At 35.0% G+C, this 24,092-nt stretch overlaps 1 protein-coding gene across 5 annotated transcripts in view; it reads right to left on the reverse strand.

Moving 5' to 3' along the window:
* The window catches only part of LOC138691836 (oocyte zinc finger protein XlCOF6.1-like), a 45,898-nt gene extending 24,527 nt beyond the window's left edge, over positions 1-21,371 (reverse strand). Inside the window, exons 1-5 of one of the 5 annotated variants that reach the window (XM_069814335.1) lie at positions 20,785-21,358; positions 19,466-19,587; positions 16,663-16,770; positions 11,189-11,271; positions 6,121-8,924 (exon numbers count right to left, since the gene is read on the reverse strand). In XM_069814335.1, the coding sequence (XP_069670436.1) occupies positions 7,622-8,924; positions 11,189-11,271; positions 16,663-16,770; positions 19,466-19,561 (1,590 nt within the window). In that variant the 5' untranslated portion in view covers positions 19,562-19,587; positions 20,785-21,358 and the 3' untranslated portion in view covers positions 6,121-7,621. Of the gene's footprint in view, positions 1-115; positions 330-6,120; positions 8,925-10,633; positions 10,948-11,188; positions 11,272-16,662; positions 16,771-19,465; positions 19,588-20,784 lie in introns of those variants that run through there. The other 4 variants (XM_069814339.1, XM_069814336.1, XM_069814338.1 and 1 more) reach the window with 4 other exon arrangements.
* Positions 21,372-24,092: the final 2,721 nt, after the last annotated feature.

The following is a 24,092-nucleotide window of genomic DNA, read 5'->3' on the forward strand; positions in this document are numbered from 1 at the left end:
CATGCAATAAATATAATGAAAGTACTATGTTATAGGCTATTCAAGACTAAAAACCAAGTTGATTGACATACTTTAAACCCATTTCATTTCTTAAAAGTAATAAATTTGAACGTACCTGTTTAATAATTGCACTTCAGCGATAAGAATATCAAACTATTAATGAGAACTATAATGCTCTCGACTTACACCAGGCACAGAGATCGAAAATGCCGTGAAAGAGAGATCTGTGACTCCAGAGATGCCTGTTCGTGCCACCACAGTCTAATTTATACAGTCACAAAGTTTATTACGTAGTAAGACCGTGTCTCAAAGCTCAAGTCTATACTACACACTAGTGACTAGCAATTAGGTGACTTGTAAACTACACACTAGGGAGCTTTGGAAATGTATGCTTGAAACATGATGGCCTTATTCATAGAATATTTTTCTAAAAACTATGACATCACGGTGCAGCACTGAATTAAGAAGGCGGTGTCCTAATGCAGTTTCATTACGGGTTATGTGGAAAAGATAAGGAATGGCTTAATGTATTACAATAATGTTTAAAACATTGTACAGAAGGTACTAACAATGTCAGTGTTCAAAGCTAACTTGTTATTCTACATTATATTTACATTATTTCACTTCCAAAGCATTTTCAGGTTTAATAACCCTAATTGCTGATGAGGTATCCATGTTTGTTTAGTGAACAAGTCGGCAATCAAGCAAGCATTTTCGTTTAACTAGCTACTACGGACTTGATTGCTATGCACTATGTAGCCTTGGATCATAACTTCTGACGTCACATCCGGCTATTTAGTCAACAATCTATTCACTTCAGCTGAAAATGTAGCTTTGAGACACGGCCTAAATATGCATCCTTAGATAGTTGCTAACTAGTAGGTTCGCTAATATTGCATCATTACCGACAATGCGAAATAGTATCGGCACAGTCTATTGTTCCTAGCACCCTCATAACTCAAGCTTCGTGCCTGTATATACTAGGCTGTGATGCCACACTGTTATCATACTTGCAGGACTATTTATTTTCAATCCGTGTAGGCTTCATGCTTAATTCTTTTCAAACATCTTCCTGTACTGTGTCTTTCCAATTATTGGACATGTGTTCCTGGCTATTTTTACTATTCTGTCATTTGTCATTCGGCTGTATAGGGTCACCCCATTAATTTCTCCTGGTTTTTTATACAATGGGATATTTTATCAATTTTTTTTATTATAATTTTTTTCGCTTCTAATTTGATCCCTAAAGGAAGGAGGTACATCATTGGTCTGCTAAAAATGTAGTGAAATATTTTTTTTTATACCTCGGCTACTATAAAAGCTAATTGAATAAACCTTTTCATGCTTAATATACATATATATTACACTTTATAAAACAATATTCAGAATATTAAAATATCTACCTAATAATTACCTGTACAAATTATATCAAATTTGCACAATTTTTTTTGCAACGATATGGGATATGAGAGACTGGACTCATCTTGCACAGGATAGAGACCGATGACAGGGTTATGCGAGGGCGGGAATGAACCTGCGGGTTATTTAAAAGCCATTATTTTATAAGTAAAACATTTACATAATAAAATATACAGTTAAATAGCGTATCTGCTTCATTCTTTTACTGGAATGTTCTAAATACTTACATCAACAACTCCAAGCTCTTTTACTCATGTATTCCTTCAGAAAATGTCTTTTCAATAATCGAACATTTTAGAACATTTAATCACAGTCTACTATATACAGTCGCGAAGCTTGAGGTGTTTTTTTGCAAATCTCGTGATAAAGCGCTCCAAGCGGTTAGCAACTATAAACAATAGACTGTCCATGGTCGACTTTGGGCTGTGTCGTATTTCTATCGAGTGCTAGCTCGTTGCGTATTTCACATTGATGCTTGTGAAATGTTCGTTATTGGTTATAATAAAAATGTTAATGGCTAAAATATAATAATTGGAATAATAATATGGGACGAGGAGGAGACGTTTGTAGTGCTATAAATTGTAGCAACAGTAAGAGAAAGAGGCCAGAGTTATCCTTTTTCCGATTTCCGAAAGATTCAGAAAGGTTCCTGGGTTTCCACAAGAATGCTATGCAGAAACAAAACTGTTAATTTGAAGTTCTTTGTGACTGTTAGAATACATTATATCCTTAAATTTCACAATGAAATGTTTCAGTCTAACCGAAAGGACATTAGATACCGGTTAAAGTTCTGTCACTTAGGCTGCTAAATTTCCAGAGAAATAAAGGTTAGGTCTACTTTTTTTTTCAGAGGATATATTTTTAATTGTAGCTATTAATTTTGTTATTATTTTACTAAAGACGTAGAAAAATTAAGTTTGTTTTAATGAAATTTATTGATCACGTTTTATTTTCAATTCTGGTGGGATTATTATTGCTTAGGCCTACTTTTTTCTTCAAAGGATATGTTTTTAATTATAGCTGTTAATTTTATTATTTTTATTTGTTGCTTTACTAGAGACGTAGAAAAAGTCTGTTACAATAAAATTTACTGATCACGTTTTTTTTCCAATTCTGGTGTGATTATTATTGCTTAACCTCACCTCACTTTGTTAACTGCGTAAGCCTACACTACAAGTACCGGTGCACGTAAGTTACTCCATTAATTCATATTTCCATTATTATTGTTGTAAAGAGAAATGTAAATTAATATTTATTGGTTTCATAGTTAATTATCGCTATAATCTTGAATGAGTGAAGCTATTATAGTAAATTTCAGTTCGTTTTGCACAAACAAAAATTATATTAACTTATTTCTTGCAGGTATCTTCGAGTTTATGGTGGAATTTAATATAATTCATTAAAATAACAAATTAACTTTATGCATTTAATATTTCAATAATGGAAGGAAGGTGTTAATTTTTCCAAAAGAACACAACGAAAGTGTTAACAAATTTTGTCGGCTGCTAGGAGAGAGTTCTGCGATGATGAGGCGATAGTAGCGATCCTAGTGGTGGGCAACTACCCATGTTTGCATTTTTACTACATATTGAACTTCGCGACTGTATATAGTAGACTGTGATTTAATATTGAAGGTACCTATCTTCCTATCTGTCTGTGTCTCTTTCTCTATGTATAATAACTGATATCATTTCGATCAGACATTGAACTCCTTGACTGTTCTTTGATTGCCGGTGGTATAACATTCACTAAATCATATCATCGGAAGTGAGAAAATACTTTTTCGTTTCCCTCCATTCTCGCATTCGTTATAGTCGACCCTTTTTTTTCTGACTTAATTTTCATCAGTTTATCAGCATGCTTTCTTTCACACCACGCTCTGGCTGATTCACCTCCCGATTTCGATATAAGTTCGAGCAAAATGTTTCTCAACATTGTAATTAGCAGTGGCGTAGCATGCAATTTTGAGCAGGGGAAGCTAACTCAAGTTGTCTTTCATGCAATATGAGAAAACGTATTACAAAAATACAGTCTTAAAATAGATAGTAGTCAATTTCAAGTCAGTAGTCGAAGATTGGTTGGAACATCATAACTAACATAGATTATTTAGGGCCAAATTATAGAAGTATCTATTTTCTCACGCCTTCTATTCTGTAGGTGATTTCACGACATTCAATAACACTTCATGAAATTGTTACTAAAACTATGTGTTGTACTAGTAGACTATATTGTAAATCTCGTCTGTATATATATTTCATCTAGACTGTGACGATAAATTAAGACTTTATAATAGTATTCAGTTTTTTGACTTGTTCCATATTCTAGCTGTAAAGCAATGTATGAATACCATGGAATGTTAATAAATACAATACAATACACCACCAATAAGGCATGACCTCAAATGATACGTAGTAAAATATGATTTCACGGTTTACGCATATCTCTTAACAAATAGACACGTATACGTATAACATTAGCTCACTACCTGTCATACTTAGAGAAATCACAATATTAGTATCATTACGTAAGTATGCGTGTCTTTTGGTTGTGTCCTTCATTGACAGCAAGGGAGTAGGTCATTTGTTTTTTAAATCACACTTTTGTTCTTAAGTCAGTCTTGATAATACAATTGTCCTAAAAAATTCAAGTAAATTGGTGTCAGGAACTGTTATTTCGCTCATTATTTATTATATCAGCCACAATGCACACTAACACTTCAACTGAACACAACTGACGAAAAGGGATAACTCGGAAACTACTTATTTTAAATGTTAAAGCTAGCTTCTTGCGAGCCTTGCGACTAGGGTAGTTTAGTTAGAAAGGGATGGAAAATCTGCGGGGTGGATTACACAGAAGAAACCAGTCTGCTTGGAAGCTGGTGTGTGCAGGCTTCTTGTTTACTGCTGCATCACAAATCATCCTGGGCTACTGCATCACAATATTTAACGCGTAAATATAAATTCTATTAAAATTAATAAATAATTTTCTCCATAAACTGCAGGTTTATTATGAAATTATTATTAACTGGGGAAGCTAAGCTTTTTAGCTTATATTGACGCTACGCCACTGGTAATTAGGGCTCACTCTCTGGATCCTGCTTGTATCACAATGTCCGAATGCGGCCTCAATGCCAAAAATTTATGTAAATTCAGGGTTGTTTAAAAGAAGAATATTTATTATGGACTTGGGAAGCTCTAGCGTTTCTTAGAGTAGACCTAATCATCCTAATGCTCTATGGAAGCTCGAGACGAGGTTATTAATTATCCAAGAACAAAATTACACTAAAGACAAAGAAATGCATCACAGCAATTAGTAGTCCTATTGTTAACGGAAGTGACAGACATTAAATTTTGTAATCATGGTCCACAAATTTATGACGCTTATTTCACATCCCTACCTGCAGGTTATTGCAAATCGATAACAAAAGCACTAGACGCTTTATAAAGAGTATAGCAAGGGGCAAGTAAGAGATGTTCCTAAAACGCTACCTTGGCCGTCTCTTCAGTGTTGCCAACAATTACCAGGTATCACCAAAGAAGGTAAAGTCACAATATCATGTACTAAAATATGCCTTGCATATTTATATATTTACCACATCTCATCTTTTTTTTTTGGGAAGCGTTTTCTAAATTTTATTGTATTGGGTTATTTTACGACGCTGTATCAACAGCTAGGTTATTTAGCATCTGAATGAAATGAAGGTGATAATACCGGTGAAATGAGTCCGGGGTCCAGCACGGAAAGTTACCTAGCATTTGCTCGTATTGGGTTGAGGGAAAACCCCGGAAAAAACCTCAACCAGGTAACTTGCCCCGACCGGGATTCGAACCCGGCCCATCTAGTTTTGCGGCCAGACGCGCTGACCGTTACAGGTGTGGACGTTTTCTAAATGGTTCAATAATTTGTGAAAGAGTACCCTATATTTTCTTCCTGGACCTCTTGCACATTATGTTTGTAATTAGTAGATTAGTATGATCTCATATTAAAATATATATTTTGTCTGACAACATGAAATTCATTGCTTTCACTGAACAGTTTACGATTTACGAGACCCAACCTAAAAATCTATTCTGTTAATAAAGTGAAATGATTAGTACGAATTCCGAACAGAAAAACACTTTGAAATGCATAGCCTACTTAAAATACCGATACATACTCCTAAGTCACTACTATACTATTTCCTTTCTTGGACATTTTAATAAAAGTCAGAACACTATGAAATATATATGTGTCCAATAGTCACATGTAGCCAGCCTGGGTAGCATAATCAGTATAGTGCTAGCCTTCTGTGTTGGAGATTACGTGTTTGATCCCGGCCCGAGCCGATGGCATTTAAGTGTGCTTAAATGCGATAGGCATGTAAAAGAACGCCTGTGGGACAAAATTCTTGGAATCGCAACGCAACACTATAGATTTATGCATTGCTATTAATATTAACACCAATATTAATAATAATTATTAATTACGTTCAAGTTTTACAAGCCTAATGACTTACATTACATCAGATTCCTTCTACTGCAAACCAAAATTATTGCTGCCAAGATAATACTTAGGAAATAAATGCCAGTTGTCGTATTTGGCAATATTCGAAACGTTGGTAAAACATTCGAACTGACATCTACAAAATATCACTGTAATCCAATAGCATATATAGTTATAGGAGGAAAATGATTGGGTTTCAATCTTAAGGTATTAAATAAGCTGATCCAGACTATACAGCCCTACTAGAACATCTGTTACAGAATTTTGTTTCATAGCATTCCACTATTATGCAGCCTGAAGTAGGTTTCTTTTTTTTACAAGTTATGCTCCTGATCATCCGCAATTTTCGTTAACTAACTGGGAGCCGTGTACAGTCTGAAGCAGGAGAAACAACACAGGTATAACAAAATTATGGTTTTGAACCACATCAGTTTAATCATGGACTGCCTTTGGGAACACTGTTCCTATTTGCATAGGTTTGAGTGTGGTTGCAAATTTTGCGATTTTGTCACAAGCCTAGATATGAATAGCTGGGAAAATTTCTATATTGCTTCGAGAAAAAATTACTACGGTACATGAAAATGATTCATGTAAGTTATCTATAGTAATCTCAGATCTCGAGTGACATTTATTAGGACTATTTCGTGAATAAAATAAAAATGTAAATAATATATCCCTAAAATTCGCTCACAAAACATTAATAATTGTATATTTATGAATACTTAAACTATTCAGACATTGTGAACTCGAAATATATGATTACTGAAATAAATTGAATGGTATTCAGTAAAGACTTTTTTCTAGTGAAGAAATGAATAAATATATGAAGGAATTGGTGAAAAAAATTCGCCAGTTGGTTTGGTTTCATTTCGAGAAGGAATCGTCAGAAGAGTTCTTCTGCAAGACAACCGTCAATGAAGACATGCAATTACGTGCACGTGAACTGAAAAAACGTTGACAGCATGGTAGGATTCCTCGTAATATTCACCTAAACCCAAGTTACAAAGATCCACCGAAGATCATAATCGCAAAATATAGAAATGTCGTAGTTCTACTTCCGTTTATTTCATCTATGCATCATTCCTCCTATTCAGTCTCTTCCACATGAGGAAACGGCAAGAAGAGAATACCCGTGCACTTTGATGAAGAAGAGAAAAATGGGGAAAATGAAGATAGAATAGTGGAATCAGATTACGATGTAAAGTAAAAAACGCAAAAACTTTGAACAATACAAGTTTTTCTGTTGGAAAAGATTGTTTCCGTTATTGTGTTTTATTAATATTATATTCTTATAAATAATCATTAGTCCATATTACAATTCGATGTAATTTGATGATTATTAACATCATTTCTTCATGCTTCAGATTGCCTTACATGTACTCAAAAAGCATTTTGGCATCCTTTGTAACTCTAATATAAAATAAAATAAACCTAGACTTTATTTGGAATTTCTCATAACTTCATAACTTTGACGTAGGTTTTCTCAAGTCTAAGTCCAACGCACTTGTACCAATTTGCTTATGAACCACTCATATCAAAATTATAAGTGGTACTAGCCACTATACTTAAGGATAATATGCAACAAAAAACCAAAACTTGTGGGTGCACTTTGTGATCTCCCTTTGTCTTAGAATTATTTTCCACAAACTTTGCAATCATGGCTGCAGGCATAGATGTACTGCTATTTCTCCAGAAGTAATTTAGAGGCAATGGATATAAATTACATCTGGTCTGCGTGTAGGCGTAAGTGCTTTTTTAGGTTAGTGTTAAACGCGAAACATTTCTCACAGTAATCACATTTGAAAGATGTTTTGCCTGTATGTAGGCGTGTATGACTTTTGAGAAGTCCTGAATCCGAAAAAGTCTTTCCACATACAAGACACATAAATTCTCTCTTTTCTGTGTGTACACGGGAATGTCTTTTCAGATACGCCGATCGGGAGAAAGATATTCCGCAAACATCGCATCTGAATGACTTTTCCTCGTTGTGAGTCAGTGAATGTTTTCTTAAATAGCCTGAGTGTGTGAAACACATTCCACACACATCGCATTCAAACGACCTGTCTCCTCTGTGTGTGCTAGAATGATCTTTCAGATGTCCCGATTGTAAGAAACACTTTCCACACACATCACACATGTATGGCCTCTCCCCTGTGTGTATGCGGGAGTGATTTTTTAGAGTTCTCGATTCCAAGAAACACTTTCCACACACGTCACATTTGAAGGGCCTCTCTCCCGTGTGTAAGCGGATGTGTATCTTCAGTTGTCCCGATTGTGCAAAACACTTTCCACACACATCGCAGATTAATGGTCTCTCCCCATCGTGTAGACGTTTATGTCTTTTAAGATTCCTCAAACCCCGAATACATTTTCCACAAACATCACAATTAATTTCTTTGTTTTCTGTGTGCAAGAGTGCATGTTGTTTCAGGTTTCGCGATGCGGAGAAACACTTACCGCACACATCGCATTTGAATGGCCTTTCGCTGATGTGTGTGAGTGTATGATGTTTCAAATTGCCAGCTACCGAGAAACACTCCCCACAAACATCACATTTGTATGGCCTCTCCTCTGCGTGTATACGTAAATGTTTTATTCGTTGTCCAGAATGCGAGAAACCCTTTCCACACACATCGCATGTGAATGGTTTTTCGCCCGTGTGTGAGCGTTCATGATTCTTTAGATGATGAAATAGTCTGAATGACTTTCCACAAACTTCACATAGAAATGGCATTTCGCCTGTATGTATCAGTATATGATTCTTTAAAGAACTCAACTGAAAGAAACCTTTTCCACAGACATCGCATTTCAATGAGTTTTTCGAAGAATGAAAACGGAAATTACCTTTCTGAATTGGCGGCGTTAAAAAAACCTCGTTAAATATATTACACGTGATAGAATCATGGTTTGTATCACCAACAAATGAACTATTTAGTCTGTTGTTGGAATGCTGTATCAATTCTTCATCACGAATAATCCCGTCGCTTTCTGATGACTCAGTCTTGCCAACTTTATCAATAATGCTGAAATGAAAATTTATCAGTGTACAGAATAGTCTCTGTGGAGAGATCAAAATATAAAAGCATGCATATAACTATACAAATATCAATGGAACCACATTCCATATCTTAATGAAATGTTACCAATTCAAAACTAATGCACACAACTTGAATTTGAATGGTTAAATTATTATCCATTTAACTATATTGAATGCAGAGATAGTAATGATTCTCTTCAGAAAGATAAATAGGCCTACCCTTATCGTTTTCACCAGTGTGAAAATACTAGATGCTTTGAGATTTTATGCTTCAGCATAATTTCAGGTAGGTTTGTGTAATAATAATGTAATAATAACATATTTTGGCAACACACAAAGCTATTCAGGTTGTTATTGCTTTGGCCGTTGATTTGTGCAGGTTTATATTTGTTTATGCTCGACCATGCCGAAATGTAGTAATTATACACCTGGTAGCAGTCCTTTAATGCATGTCATTACCCTACTCATTAAAGTTCAGGTGTTCAGCCAATGACAAGTCAGCTTTGCACCGTTATATCGATTATTCTCGGATGTACAATCGAAAGACAATTAGCGAAAAGTCACGGAGGCTGGAAATCCAATACTGTCGCAGAAGGTTATGTTCTGTTACTATAATAATTAGCGTTAATTGTAAATAATATTCAAACAAATTCAATTTGTCATCTCGTTTTCCAATTCTAAATCAATTTCCAGGTTATATCAGAGTAATCTTCATCTTATTCTCTGCCAAGGTCAATGACATTCGGCCTCGGAAAAAACCAATACTTTCGCGTCTGCGCACATCTCACAATTCAGGTCAGTTCGCACATAACCATAAGAAGACCTAATTTTAAATAATTTCAAGTTAGAAATATGGTCGAGCATAAAAAGTCGTATGAAACTTGCCTATAATGGTAATTAAGACGCTCGTATGAAAATTATAAAACTCGCTTGCGCTCGTTTCATAAACAATCATATTTGCGTCTTAATTAGTACCATTATAGGCTCGTTGCATAATGTACTATTATATTTCATATAAAGTTAGCTTAGCTCACTTCTTTCTTCTTCTGTAAAATGTTCTTTCGACATATTGTATAATTTTGAGCACTATAGTATTTACTTCTCTACATTTTTACGATAAAACTGACGATTTAGGAATTAGAAGGTGCTGGAAAACAAATGAATGTCTGAAAGGTCTCACATTTAGCCATGTTACAATATTTCTCTTGGTGTCAAGGGAATTCTCAATGCATATGAAACAGTAGCATCTTTGCAATACGATATAAGTGCTATAGAAACACTCATTACTTAAGTGTTTCTTCATTTTATAAGTGACGATTATGAATTCGACCCTACGTCTATCTTTGAATGCGAATTTAGAACAATTTTATTCCCTAGAAAATAATGTTCGTTTGTTTCCTAGAAACAGACAGTTATTGTCAAGGAATGTCATTGCCTTTTTCCGGAATTTTGAAACATATTCGAAAAAGTGGATATGAAATGAAATTGGGGTATGTGGCTTTGAGAACTTGAATTCGGGAACATAGATTCGAAAAACTTGATTTCTGTTTCGGCAAATTGGATATTCGGGAATGCAGATTCGGGATAAATACGGAGGAACGCTTGACACAATTAAAACAAAAATGTAGCAAAATATTCATGGACAATAGAGGAAATGATGAACTGAACAAATTACCTAGAAGCTTTTACAGTAAGAAATAGAAAAAAAATAGCTGGAATTGATTTTGTTTTTTTATTTTGCTTGGTTATGTAACGATGGTGTATCAACTACGAGGTTATTTAGCGTTGATGAAATTGGTGATAACGAGATGGTATTTGGCGAGATGAGTCCGAGGATTCGCCATAGATTACTCGACATTTGTCTTATGGTTGGGGAAAACCTCGGAAAAAACCAACCAGATAATCAGCCCAAGTGGGAACAGAACCCGCGCATGAAAAGAACTCTGGATTGGCAGGCAAGCTCCTTAGCCGACTGGGCTACACCGGTGGCTTGCTGGAATAGATCTGCACTGTGGTAAGGATAGACATTTGATTTTAAAGCAGCTGACAAACAAAGAATGGAAAGGCGAAGCAAGAAATTTAGGGGTATTAGTTTTATAATAATCGTGATAATCATTTTAGCAAATCTTATGTAATTTCAATACGAAAATATATCAATAACCACATCCACATATTAGATAGGAAACAGTACCACCATATAAATAAAGCTATGAAGGGATGAAATACAAAAAATTATCACAATACACTTACCTTTCAGTCACCACTTCATCTTCCTCTGTAGACATTTCCATTTTCTGTTCTTGCTGAACTCTTTCCAGGTCAAATGAATATTCCTAAAAAGGAGAACAAATAATAATGAACGCTTTAGTTGACCAATTTAGTCCACTGGTTTCACACATCTGGAATTCCGCTTGGAACCCTGAAGTGTTCAAACAAATTTTCCAGTAAGATTGTAATGCCTTTATTCTGGTAAATTGCTTTGAGTTATATCCAATATCCTTCCTTAAATTTAAATTTTGCCTGTATCAAAACACAAAATAATCAAGATTCAACGTCAAAAATATCAGTGATTACCTTCATAAGTTCTTTCCTTCCTTAAATTTATATGTTGCCTGTATCAAAACGCAAAATAATCAAGATTCAACGTCAAAAATATCACTGATTACCTTCACAAGTTCTTTCCTTCCTTAAATTTAAATTTTGCCTGTATCAAAACGCAAAATAATCAAGATTCAAAGTCAAAAATATCACTTATTACCTTCATAAGTTCTTTCCTTCCTTAAATTTAAATTCTCCCTGTATCAAATCGCAAAATAATCAAGATTCAACGTAAAAAATATCAGTGATTACCTTCATAATTTCTTTCCTTCCTTTAATTTAAATTTTGTCTGTATCAAAATACAAAATAATCAAGACTCAACGTCAAAAATATCACTGATTACCTTCATAAGTTCTTTAATTTCTTAAATTTAAATTTAGCCTGTATCAAAACGCAAAATAATCAAGATTCAACGTCAAAAATATCACTGATTACCTTCTTAAGTTCTTTCCCTCCTTAAATTTAAATTTTACCTGTATCAAAACACAAAATAATCAAGACTCAACATCAAAAATATCACTGATTACCTTCTTAAGTTCTTTAATTCCTTAAATTTAAATTTTGCCGGTACCAAAACGCAAAAGAATCAAGATTCAACGTCAAAACTATCAGAGATTACCTTCATAAGTTCTTTCCTTCCTTAAATTTAAATTTTTGCCTGTATGAAAACGCAAAATAATCAAGATTCAAAGTAAAAAATATCACTGATTACCTTCATAAATTCTTTCCTTTCTTAAATTTAAATTTTGCCTGTATCAAAACGCAAAATAATCAAGACTCGACGTCAAAAATATCACTGATTACCTTCATAAGTTTTTTAATTTCTTAAATTTAAATTTAGCCTGTATCAAAACGCAAAATAATCAAGATTCAACGTCAAAAATATCACTGATTACCTTCTTAAGTTCTTTCCCTCCTTAAATTTAAATTTTACCTGTATCAAAACACAAAATAATCAAGATTCAACATCAAAAATATCACTGATTACCTTCTTAAGTTCTTTAATTCCTTAAATTTAAATTTTGCCGGTACCAAAACGCAAAAGAATCAAGATTCAACGTCAAAACTATCAGAGATTACCTTCATAAGTTCTTTCCTTCCTTAAATTTAAATTTTGCCTGTATGAAAACGCAAAATAATCAAGATTCAAAGTAAAAAAATATCACTGATTACCTTCATAAATTCTTTCCTTTCTTAAATTTAAATTTTGCCTGTATCAAAACGCAAAATAATCAAGACTCGACGTCAAAAATATCACCGATTACCTTCATAAGTTCTTTGCTTCCTTAAGTTTAAATTCTGCCTGTATGAAAACACACAATAATCAAGACTCAACGTCAAAAATATCACTGATTACCTTCATAAGTGCTTTAATTTCTTAAATTTAAATTTTGCCTCTATCAAAACGCAAAATAATCACAATTCAACGTCAAAAATATCAGTGATTACCTTCATAAGTTCTTTCCTTCCTTAAATTTAAATTTTTCCCGTATCAAAACGCAAAATAATCAAAATCCAACGTCAAATATATCACTGATAACCTTCATAAGTTCTTTCCTTCCCTAAATTTAAATTTTGCCTGTATCAAAACGTAAAATAATCAAGATTCAACGTCAAAAATATCACTGATTACCTTCATAAGTTCTTTCCTTCCTTAAATTTAAATTCTCCCTGTATAAAAACACAAAATAATCAAGATTCAACATAAGTTAATCAGTGATTATACAAGTGTTAAAAGAGTGTATCCAAAAATGAATAGTAAAAAATACATCTTTATGGTTTATAAAGATACTCCCTACTGCAAATTATGTAACCAGAATTGAGATCAATATATAGGTAAATCAAATAGTTGGAAACAATAATATATACTCTGTAGGTATCAGAATGCAATTCTTTAAAATGATACGTTATTTTCAGATGAAATGTAGTAAAATCAGCAGTAGAAAATCAGTATTAATAATATTAGCAGGAACAGCAGTAGTAGTAGTACTAGTATATTTGTAACAGTAGCAGTAATAGGATTGGTATTTTCTGGGGTAGAGGCCTGTGATCTGTCGGTAACACAACCAAACGTTTTGTCTACTTCTCCAGCGGACATCTTCAGTGGCGTGGTACACGTGAGCGGAGACATCTGCCGTCTGTATCAAGGACGACTGGTACTGATACTAGTAGCACGTCGAGTAGTAGTAGGGTTTAAAAAGGGCGCGTCAGCTCCTATGGCTACTTGCGCCCTTATCTAAAATTCTTAATATAACGAAGACATAAATAATATAATAATCAGGATGCTAAAAGAACTAAAAAGCGTTGTCACGGTAAAACGAGAAAGTGAGCAATTCTACGACCCTAGGTGGTATTCAAAACGAACAAATTAAACAATAACACTAAGATATATATATATATATATATATATATATACTATTTTAATGTGCCAAAGTACATATGATATTTCCATGCAGATATTCTGCGTCATCATACGATGAAAGAGTAATGGAACGGAGAAAAATTCTCTCCGGCGCCGGCACTTGAACCCAGGTTTTCAGCTCTACGTGCTGATGCTTTATCCACTAAGCCACACTGGATACCACCCGGGCATCGGACAGAATCGTCTCAGATTAAGCTCCAACTGTTGGGTTCCCTCTAGTGGCCGCCTTCTGCACTACGTCATAGATGTCTATGAGCGTAGGACCGAGTCCACACATGTGCTGAGGTCAGATCCCGGCTGACTAGTCACTCATAACGAGTGCACCTCAGCACATGTGTGGACTTCAGTCCTATGTTCATAGACATCTATGACGTAGTGCAGAGGGCGGCCACTAGAGGGAACCTAAGAGTTGGAACTTACTCTGAGATGATTCTGTCCGAGGCCGGGTGGGTATCCGGTGTGGCTTAGTGGATAAAGCATCAGCACGTAGAGCTGAAAACCCGGGTTCAAATCCCGGAGCCAGAGAGAATTTTTCTCCGTTCCATTACCCTCTCATCGAATAAAACTAAGGCTACCAGAGATAAATTGTGTATCATATTTTAAAAACAACAAAATTTTATAAAATATTCGGATGTATAAAGTCCGAAATGTCAACAACGTAAAATTAAATATAAAGCAACAAATGTAACCTCCGGATGTAAAGGGTCCGGAGGATAAGTAAAACAGGTCAATAAAAAACTACATCACCCTGTCAAGTCCTGTATTCGATAAAAATCTCAGAACTGCATTTGTACAATTAAAATCATTTCTAAGGTCGTCATGTAGTGTCGGCCAAATTCCATAATGCCGACAGACACGGTCATATTTTCCGCAATGCAATAAAAAATGTTCCACCGTAAGTGGAACACAGCACATATCACACTCCGGCTGAGGTTCGCCACTAGCACGTCGATATTTAAGGTGTGGTAGAGTTGTGGCTTGTCGTCGCCGCAGTCCGCTCCAGTTGCTTCAATGTTCTGATTGGCTGTCAGTGTCTAATTGTCAGAGAAAGGGTTTGTTGTGTGTGTCTCTCAGGCCTGGGTAGCAAGCTTTGTTATCTTGAGTCCTTCTTCCTTAAGGAAGGTCACCAAAGCTTGGTACCCATCCCTGAGAAGCACACAGACAAAATTGGACACTATGACAGCCAATCAGAACACCGCAGCCACTGGTGCGGACTGCGGTGACGACAAACCACAACTCTCATCATCATCATCATCAATGGCACGACAGCCCTTCATGGGCCCTGGCCTTCTTCAGAAGTTTTCGCCATTCCTCCCTATCCAATGCCAAACTCCTCCAATTTCTAACACCCAAAGTCTTGATGTCATCCATCACAAAGTCTTCCCATTTCAATCTCAGTCTCCCAACCTTCCTTCTTTCCGTCGGAATAAATTTGAAAACTCTCTTCGCAACCCTATCATCTTGCATTCTCACAACATGCCCGGCCCAATCCAATCTTCTTATTTTTATAAATTTAACAATGTCCAGCTCATTATATGTCATTTTAGTAGGTTATTTTACGACGCTTTATCAACATCCCAGGTTATTTAGCGTCTGAATGAGGTGAAGGTGATAATGCCAGTGAAATGAGTCCAGGGTCCAACACCGAAAGTTACCCAGCATTTGCTCATATTAGGTTGAGGGAAAACCCCAGAAAAAACCTCAACCAGGTAACTTGCCCCGACCGGGAATCGAACCCGGGCCACCTGGTTTCGCGGCCAGACGCGCTAACCATTACTCCACAGATGTGGGCTGGCTCATTATATAATCTGTACATATCTTCTTCTCCATGTTCCATTTCCTCTAACTGGTCCAAAGATTTGCCTAAGAATCTTTCTTTCAAATGTACATAATAATGTCGCATCTGACTTCGACAATGGCCAAGTCTCAGATGCGTAAGATAGTACAGACCTTATAAGTTTTATACATCATAATTTTTGTATTCCTAAATATAATTTGAGATTTCATATGTCTTCTAAGACCATAAAAGCATCTATTGGCAAATAATATTCTTGTTTTTATTTCAGAGCTAACATTATTTTGTTATTAATTTCAGAGCCAAGATAGATAAAACTATGGACAGTTTCAAATTTAAAAGAACCTATTTCCAGGTAAGGGGGTCCATTTATATTGGCTCTCGTGACTGGCATATACTTTGTTTTTTATTCATTAATTTGTAAATGCATCTTTCTTGCTGCCTTTTCCAGCTTAATAAAGGCCTCTTTCATTGCTGCCTGATTTCTTCCTATGATATCTAAATCGTCAGCATAAGTCAGCACCTAAATCGACTTATAGAAAATAGTTCCCCTAGTATTAATACGTGAATCCCTCATGACTTTCTCCAGTGCTATATGAAAAAGGAGACAAGCTAGTGAATCTCCTTGTCAGACGCCACACCTAGTAGAAACAGGGTTAGACATCATGTTTTGAATTTTAACTATGCACTTGATATTTGTCATCGTAGCTTTCACCAGAGAGATCAATTTTTTACGGATCCTCAATTCCTCCATTCCAGCGTAAAGTCTTTCTCTATTTATGGTGTCATAGGCTGTTCGAAAATCAACAGAAAGATGATGGGTCTCGATTCCAAACTCGTTGCACTTTTCAAGTAACTGTCGTATTGAAGCCACAACTCTCCCACACCTTAAATACAGAAATACTCACCTCCCCTTCACACTTCACCACTGGTTGATCCTCAATCTTTATCCAAGATGTGTCGAAACAGCTTTCCGTCTTCATGCCCATTGCTTGCATATTCAGTAAAGTCCCTGGCTACGAACATAAAGACACAAAGAATGGGTAATTTAATCGAGCTATTTTAAAGTTGACTTCATGTGTCAACAGCCATCACTCTTGTCCTGTGTGGAGTCTCTGGCTACTACTGTCAACACAGAAGTACAAAAAAAAAAAAAGGACTGAAGGTATAATCTGAACAAGTCCTTGAAAGCTACAAGAAATCATTAATATTAGGCCAGGCATTCCACCTTAAACAATTTACAAAATCTAATAATAGGTCTGTTAGTAAAAGAGACCTATTTATATTACACTCAGCAAGTGAAAATTTCGTTCGGAATTGGATATCTTATTATTACATGTAGAGGGCAAAATCAAAATGGAAATATGAATCATATTTTAAAAAATTGCAAATATCCAACCACATAGTTGCTCAACATTTAGCGTACATATACAGGGACATCATTTTATTTTTACTTCAATTTTTATTGTACCTGAGTTTTTGAATGTACTTCACTCCCACCACTTCTACTAGTAAACTTCCAACCGTTCAGAGCCGAGGGCGTGTAAGCAGTACTGAGTTAGTGACTATAGTACGTTCCAGAAATATGTTCGCGTTTTCCAGTGACGAAAGAGCTTTCAATATTGAATCATATTTTCGCACAGGTACTGTCGTCCATTTGCCTACGTCGCATCCTGGTTTCCCCCACTCGCTTCTGTTCGCCCCTCTGTAAAGTCTAGTACCTGGGCTGTCTTAGCTCTTTTCTGAAAATATTAATTTATGTTATTACGTCTACGTGTTTAAAATAACTTAAATAAAAGGGCCTCGTTAAGTAATTAACTGTCACGTGATTCCCTCCCCCTTTCTACGACCCTGCGACAAAACCACTTGAACGGACAGTAGATAGTATTTCTGAGTAATTTTATCTTTTCGGATCGGGCAGAAGTGAAGGTTGAATTTACAGTACATAAGGTACTCTTTTATAGAGTAAGTACAGAATTATTTCAACATAAGTTACTAGAACGAAGGACGAAACTGGTAACTGAAATTAGGTACAGTAGTCTATAGTGTGATAATATGCACAAAAGAACTGAAGCCTGTATCGAAATGAACGGCCACCATTTTCAAAAATGTGTTTAAATATCCATATTATGATTATTATTCAATTTAACTTCATTCTCTATATTGTACGTTAATGTGTTGTAACAGCAGGCCTACAATATACATTGCATAATTAATACGTCCGAATGGATAGCTCAATTCGTGAGTAAAAACACTAAGTGTTAATACAGTACTGTATTTTGATTAAATAAAAACCTAATGGAAAATTATCAAACTCAAAATTGCGATATTTCCTAGTTTCCATAAATGGATGAACTACTTTTCTTCCCTCCTATACCTAGTAAAGTGATTTGTATTTTACGCCAATATCATCGAACTCCAGTCGTGGAAGGGGTAGCAAACGGTGTTTCCTGTTTCAATCGTTAATAGAAAGGTATAGCCAGATTAATGTTAAAAATGTTAGTAAAAATAAAATGATGTCCCTGGAGATATATATATATATATATATATATATATATATATATATATCTTTCATATATCTTCTGTGGACCTCTGAAAAATAAAGTTGAAAATAAAGTATCTAAAGAAGAGAGTAGTGAAGTGCTTTGCGTGGGTTGTGACACTGTACGGGGTGCGCAGAAACATGGACATCACAACAAAGTGAATAGAAATGAATAGAAGCATTTGAAATATGGCTATGGAGAAGAATGGAGGACACGAAATAGGCAAGAAAAATGAGAAAAAATGAAGCTGTACTAGAAAGGGTAGAAAAAATAATACTGAAACTGATTAGGAGAGAAAACGATGCTAAACTAGCACTGAGTTAGTTCTTCCTATTCCACTTATACACCTCAGGTGTTTAGGGCTCTCTCCTCAGTCATACCAACATTACTTTAAAGACATTACGAGTTTCACACTAGTGTACACTCACTCTATGCCTTGCATATACGAATCTGTACCAGGTTAGGTTAGTTTAGTTTAGTCTTTTGTTATGTCTTGCATATAAGAATTTTGACAGGTTAGGTTAGTTTCGGCTTTTCTTATGTTTTGCATACACGAATTTGTCATAGATTAGGTAGTTTAGTTTAAGGTTTTGTAATGTCTTACATAAACGAATTTTTCACAGGTTAGGTTAAGTTGGTTTAGGATTTTGGTATACCTTTCATATACGAATCTGCAGATACTTTTCAAGCGCTGAGAAAAAGCTGGTGATTTTTTGTTTTGTGATGTTGTCAGTATTGATATATAATAAGGTAGTGTAATGGCGAATTTTCACTTTCAAAATCATCAGAACTAAACTGTGCGCTAGTTTCATTGAAGAATGGTGAACGGGAGAAAAGTTTGTAGTAGAAGAAGATATCAGATGATGGACAACATTTTAAAGTATATGGAACATATGCGGAGAATAAAAGGAAAGCAGAAAATTGAGAACATTATAGAATGCTTGGATTGCAATTAAAGACCTGACCTTGGGCAGAAGACTATGAATGAATGAATGGAGAATATAACCAACGCCCATGTCATAATGCCAGTTTATATCATGGCGCCTTATACCAAACGGCTAAATGTGGAATTATAATTTAATATACAGAATATTAAGTGTAAAATGTCTTTTCTGGTACTCTTACACAAACAAATAAACAAAACACATAGTAAGACTTTCAAGTTTACCTCTGATAAAATATTATTCTCTTCTATTTTCCATGTGTTATCATGTGGTTGTAACTCCAATGGGTCTACCCCAGGTTCCATCTTAATCTCATCCATCACAATTGAAAGAAGAGGTTCTGTTACTGTGGATAAAAACTTATGGCAAGTTATTATTATCTACTTTATCTTCAGTTTCTAAACTCTAAAACTAATAAAGAGGTAACGCGCCCTTGGAACATATTTCGTAACATTATCACGAAAAATGTACTAATTTCAGTTTCTTCACAAACAAATTATTTGCTAGGTGTATACTGTAGAAACTGGGAATTTGGGCAGAGAGAAAGTTAAGTAATAAGTAATATCTTAAATACATATTTCTCACAAAAGAAAAAGGCAAACATCTGACTAACAAACCAGGTTATCACGATAATCATAAAAAGAAACTTATCATGAAAGCATTAAATAAAAATTTTTAATTCACTCCGATGTCTTGTATTTCTTCAGAGAATATTTGAATGCTTATTTTACACACATATCTATCAAAAGTTTCATGGGTCGAAGAAAAGTAACCCGACTTTGATAGAACAGTATTAAGGAAATTACAATGTACTCCTTTTCAGAAGCTGAAAACAACAACTTAAGCAACACTGCGATATAAATCCGACATTACTGTAAGCATCTCGTGTGTATAAAACGTTGCTTACGAGATTATACAAGCTGGCGCATAGCACGATCGAGAGTAGGTCTCTGAGAGTCATGACAATTTCTGCCGCTAGGTTCGCCTCGCTGCACTCAGAAATGATGAATAGTTCCATTACTAAGCATTGTGTATCGTGAAAATAGTTTCATTAATTGTGCGGTGAATGTACTGTTTCATTGACACTGAGGAAATATGACTGATAATAGGGTTAATTGCAGTGAAATATTTATCGAACTTCTACGATGTCGCCCGTATTTATATGACACACAGGAGAAACGAGAGCTGATTGACTTCCGCCGATTTTATTGAGATGAAGTTTAATAGTATTAATTATAATATTTGAAATTGTATCTTTATGTCTTAACAGTTTACATATCCATAGAATCCTGTATCATAGCATGAATTGCAAAAAACAGGTCTATTGCAGTCGGTTCTGAATCGATTCTATTCGGAACCGTGCTGGAACAAACCTAGTAACAATGGCATTTTAGTTAAGACAAATTGTTGGCAGTGAGTAAATCTATAGACCTATTAAAGTTTTCCGTTTAGGCTTTAATACGAGCATAAAAGAGTCAAACTCCAACCTATATCTTCGATAATAATTATTGCATTACTACGAAACAAATGTCGAACTACTTACAGAAATGTATTGTGATTGTTGTTTTAGTTTATTTTCAGACGTCCTATCCGGAAGGACGATTTAGCGAACCAGATTTAACAGTAACTATATTGCTGGACTCACCCCAAGCACAAGAGATCAATACTGCCGTGAAAGAAGGATATAGGGCAGCTAACATAGTAGGCCTACATTTACAGATTACAGCTAAATCTGGGCGTTTTAAGGAAGTCATCCTAGGCCCAGGGGAAATTTACATTTTGATGCGAACAGGGATATCTGCATGTTTCTGAATGTTACGAGCATTGAGCGACTTCCGCCAATTTTGGAATAGACACCGACGCACTTGAACTGCCAACATAGAAAACAAAAAATCACACTCGATTGCTGTCACCTTCATCTTGATGGGATAATAAAAGCCTAAAGTAACCTAACCTAAGTGCGTCGGTGTCTATTCCAAAATCGGCGGAACTCGCTCAACGCCCGTTTAACCTTATTCTTAGATGTTATTGACTCTCCTTTCTTCTGTTCTTAATTTTGATATTATATTTGTTTTATAAGGCTTTATCTCCGTGGTCCCCAATCTTTATTACTAGCATGTTAAAATTAAAATTGAATTTATATTACAAATGTTATTTTTTGTGAGTATCTAATGATGGACCTATAATCTGTAATAGATTGTACAGGGAATAAATAAATAAATATAACCAAGTCTCGAATTTCAGCTCACTCAATGTTGCCAACTAAAGTGTATGGGAAGCATTGAATTCTACGCTTCATAACTGGAATGGACTCCAGCCTACATACGTCAAGAATTGAAGCAATACCACCTAAGGAAGACGTGATGTACATAATGATGTATTGAAATTTTATTTTATTGACATTAAATAGTAATAAACATATGTTTAGATGTACTGTAGAGTTTCTTCCTCGCTGCATTGCACTTAAATTTACAGAATAAAGTAAAAAAGTATGGATGCTAATAGCGTAGAGTCGTTATGAATTCTGTCTAAAAAATAGTGAAGATATGTCGTCCATAGATTTTCAGTTTGACAATGGTCCTCACCATTGTGATGTCATTTGGTTATGCCGAGGAAAAGTTCTCTCCAGGTTCTTTGAATTCGTAAACAGAGTAAAGTTGGAAGTTCGCTTTGCCTGGTAATAAATCCAGGGTACGAATATTTGCGGCGCAGATTAAGGGGAGGCAGAGGTGAAATTTTGAACAAAACTGAAGAAAATTTGTTTTTTTCCATTTTTATTATCTTTATACACTATATTTTCATACTCCGATGTTAGTTTTTAATTTGTGCCCTTTAAAAGTATGAAATTAAAACCAAGATAACTGTATTACTATATTATTCCCATAATAAACTAATACTTATCATTATTTATATATCTTCTCTGAACATATAAATAAAAATAAATATTGAAAAGTCTTACAATATGGTGGGTGGAGCATTTTATATCAAATGATATAAAGTTTTATAAAATTATTAATATTTACAGAACTATTGTACTTAGAAAGTTGAAACTTGGTATGTCCATTACTAATAACTAGACTTCGTGGAATTGCCACGAGAATCGTAAGGTTTACTATGCACGCAGTATAGACTGTATGAGAAGGGGGCGTGGAAAGGATAGAGTGTGCTTCTAATGTAAACACTGAGCAGTATAGTCCGGTTACAAAAAAACCTGTATCCTGCATTCAAGAAATATTATGAATGGTCATTAAAGTAGGAAATGTCTAAACATATAAATACACAATTATTTTCTAGTGAGATATATTAACTCTTAAAATTCAATGTAAGATACTCGCATCATCCTTGAATATGTGCATTGCAGTGAAGAGTTACGTACATTTTGAGTGACTGCAAAGTGAACCTCCTCCGATGGTCACTTCAACTTGGGAAAATGTACGTTCAACATCCCACGATGTAATAGGTGTATATTTGAAGAACGGAAAGTCACTACTTTTTAGTACACCAACTTCACACGTCTTGTCGTGACCTGATGGTACATCATTTATAATACGAAGTTATGAATAGGCAGAATTTTTAGCAATAATGTTTCTCAACTTACATTTCACTTTTTCTGAAATTAGTCAATTGTTATTTTGGATAACGGTTTATGATACTTTATGCTCGACCATGCCGAAATGTAGTAATTATACACCTGGTAACAGTCCTTTAATGTATGTATGTATGTATTTATTCACACTGCAATGAGTATATACCCGGTGGCAGTGGTAACTAATTACACTCAATAATGACAATAATAAAATTATGAATTAAAAATACAATTAATGATAATACTAATAATTAATACTAATAATAATAATAATAATAATAATAATAATAATAACAACAGAGAATATACTAAATTAAATGAAACGATCACTTAAAATAACATTTGAAATATTCTAATTTGTATCTTAAAACTAAGATCGAACTAAAACCCACGAGTATATGTTCATATCTGCACAAGCACCTTTCAACATTACACTCTTTTCGCTGTCAAGTCACTCACTGCACTGGAACTACGACACATTTCACTGATTCTATCCTAATTTCACTAACACTTCAAAAACATTTCACTGTTCAAATACTTTGCACTGCCACTATAACCTATAAAGCTTCACTGACAGGAACACGTTTCACTTGCACAGCACACTTCACTAACACGACATACTTCTTCACTGATACAACACACTTCACTGACACAACATAATTCTTCACTGATACAACACTTCAATAACAACATATCATTTACACCCTTTAAGTACTGTGTATAATTACCGTCTATTAGTAAGGTCCTTAAGCCTATTTTTAAATGCATTTTTGGTTGTTGGTAAAGCCTTTAGTAAGTCTGCAGGTAAAGCATTCCAGTCCCTGATAGTACGATTGAGAAAAGAAAACTTTCCAGTGTCCGTCCTCTGCCTTCTTTCCCTCAATTTATATGAGTGGTCGTTCCTTGAAGAGTAATTTGGCGGCTGCAACCTATTTTTTATTTCTCTCCAGGCAGGCTCACCTCTGCATGTTTTGAACAGTGCGCATAATCGAATTCGCGTTCTCCTGTCCGTGAGTGTGTCCCATTTTAATGGTGAATTTTTCCGACAACAATTAAGAGCCCGTTTTTGAATCTTTTCCATTGTCTTAATATGTTCTAATCTGTAAGGATCCCAACATGCTGCACCATATTCCATTACTGGACGTACTAGTGATTTATACGCAATCTCTTTGGATTTATCAGAACCTTTTCTTAGCACCCTCATCACAAAGTGTAACGCTCTCCATGCTTTACCCGCTGTATGTGTAACGTGTTCCCCCCAACCG

This window comes from Periplaneta americana, chromosome 16, assembly GCF_040183065.1.
Source record: "Periplaneta americana isolate PAMFEO1 chromosome 16, P.americana_PAMFEO1_priV1, whole genome shotgun sequence".
NCBI lineage: Eukaryota > Metazoa > Arthropoda > Insecta > Blattodea > Blattidae > Periplaneta > Periplaneta americana.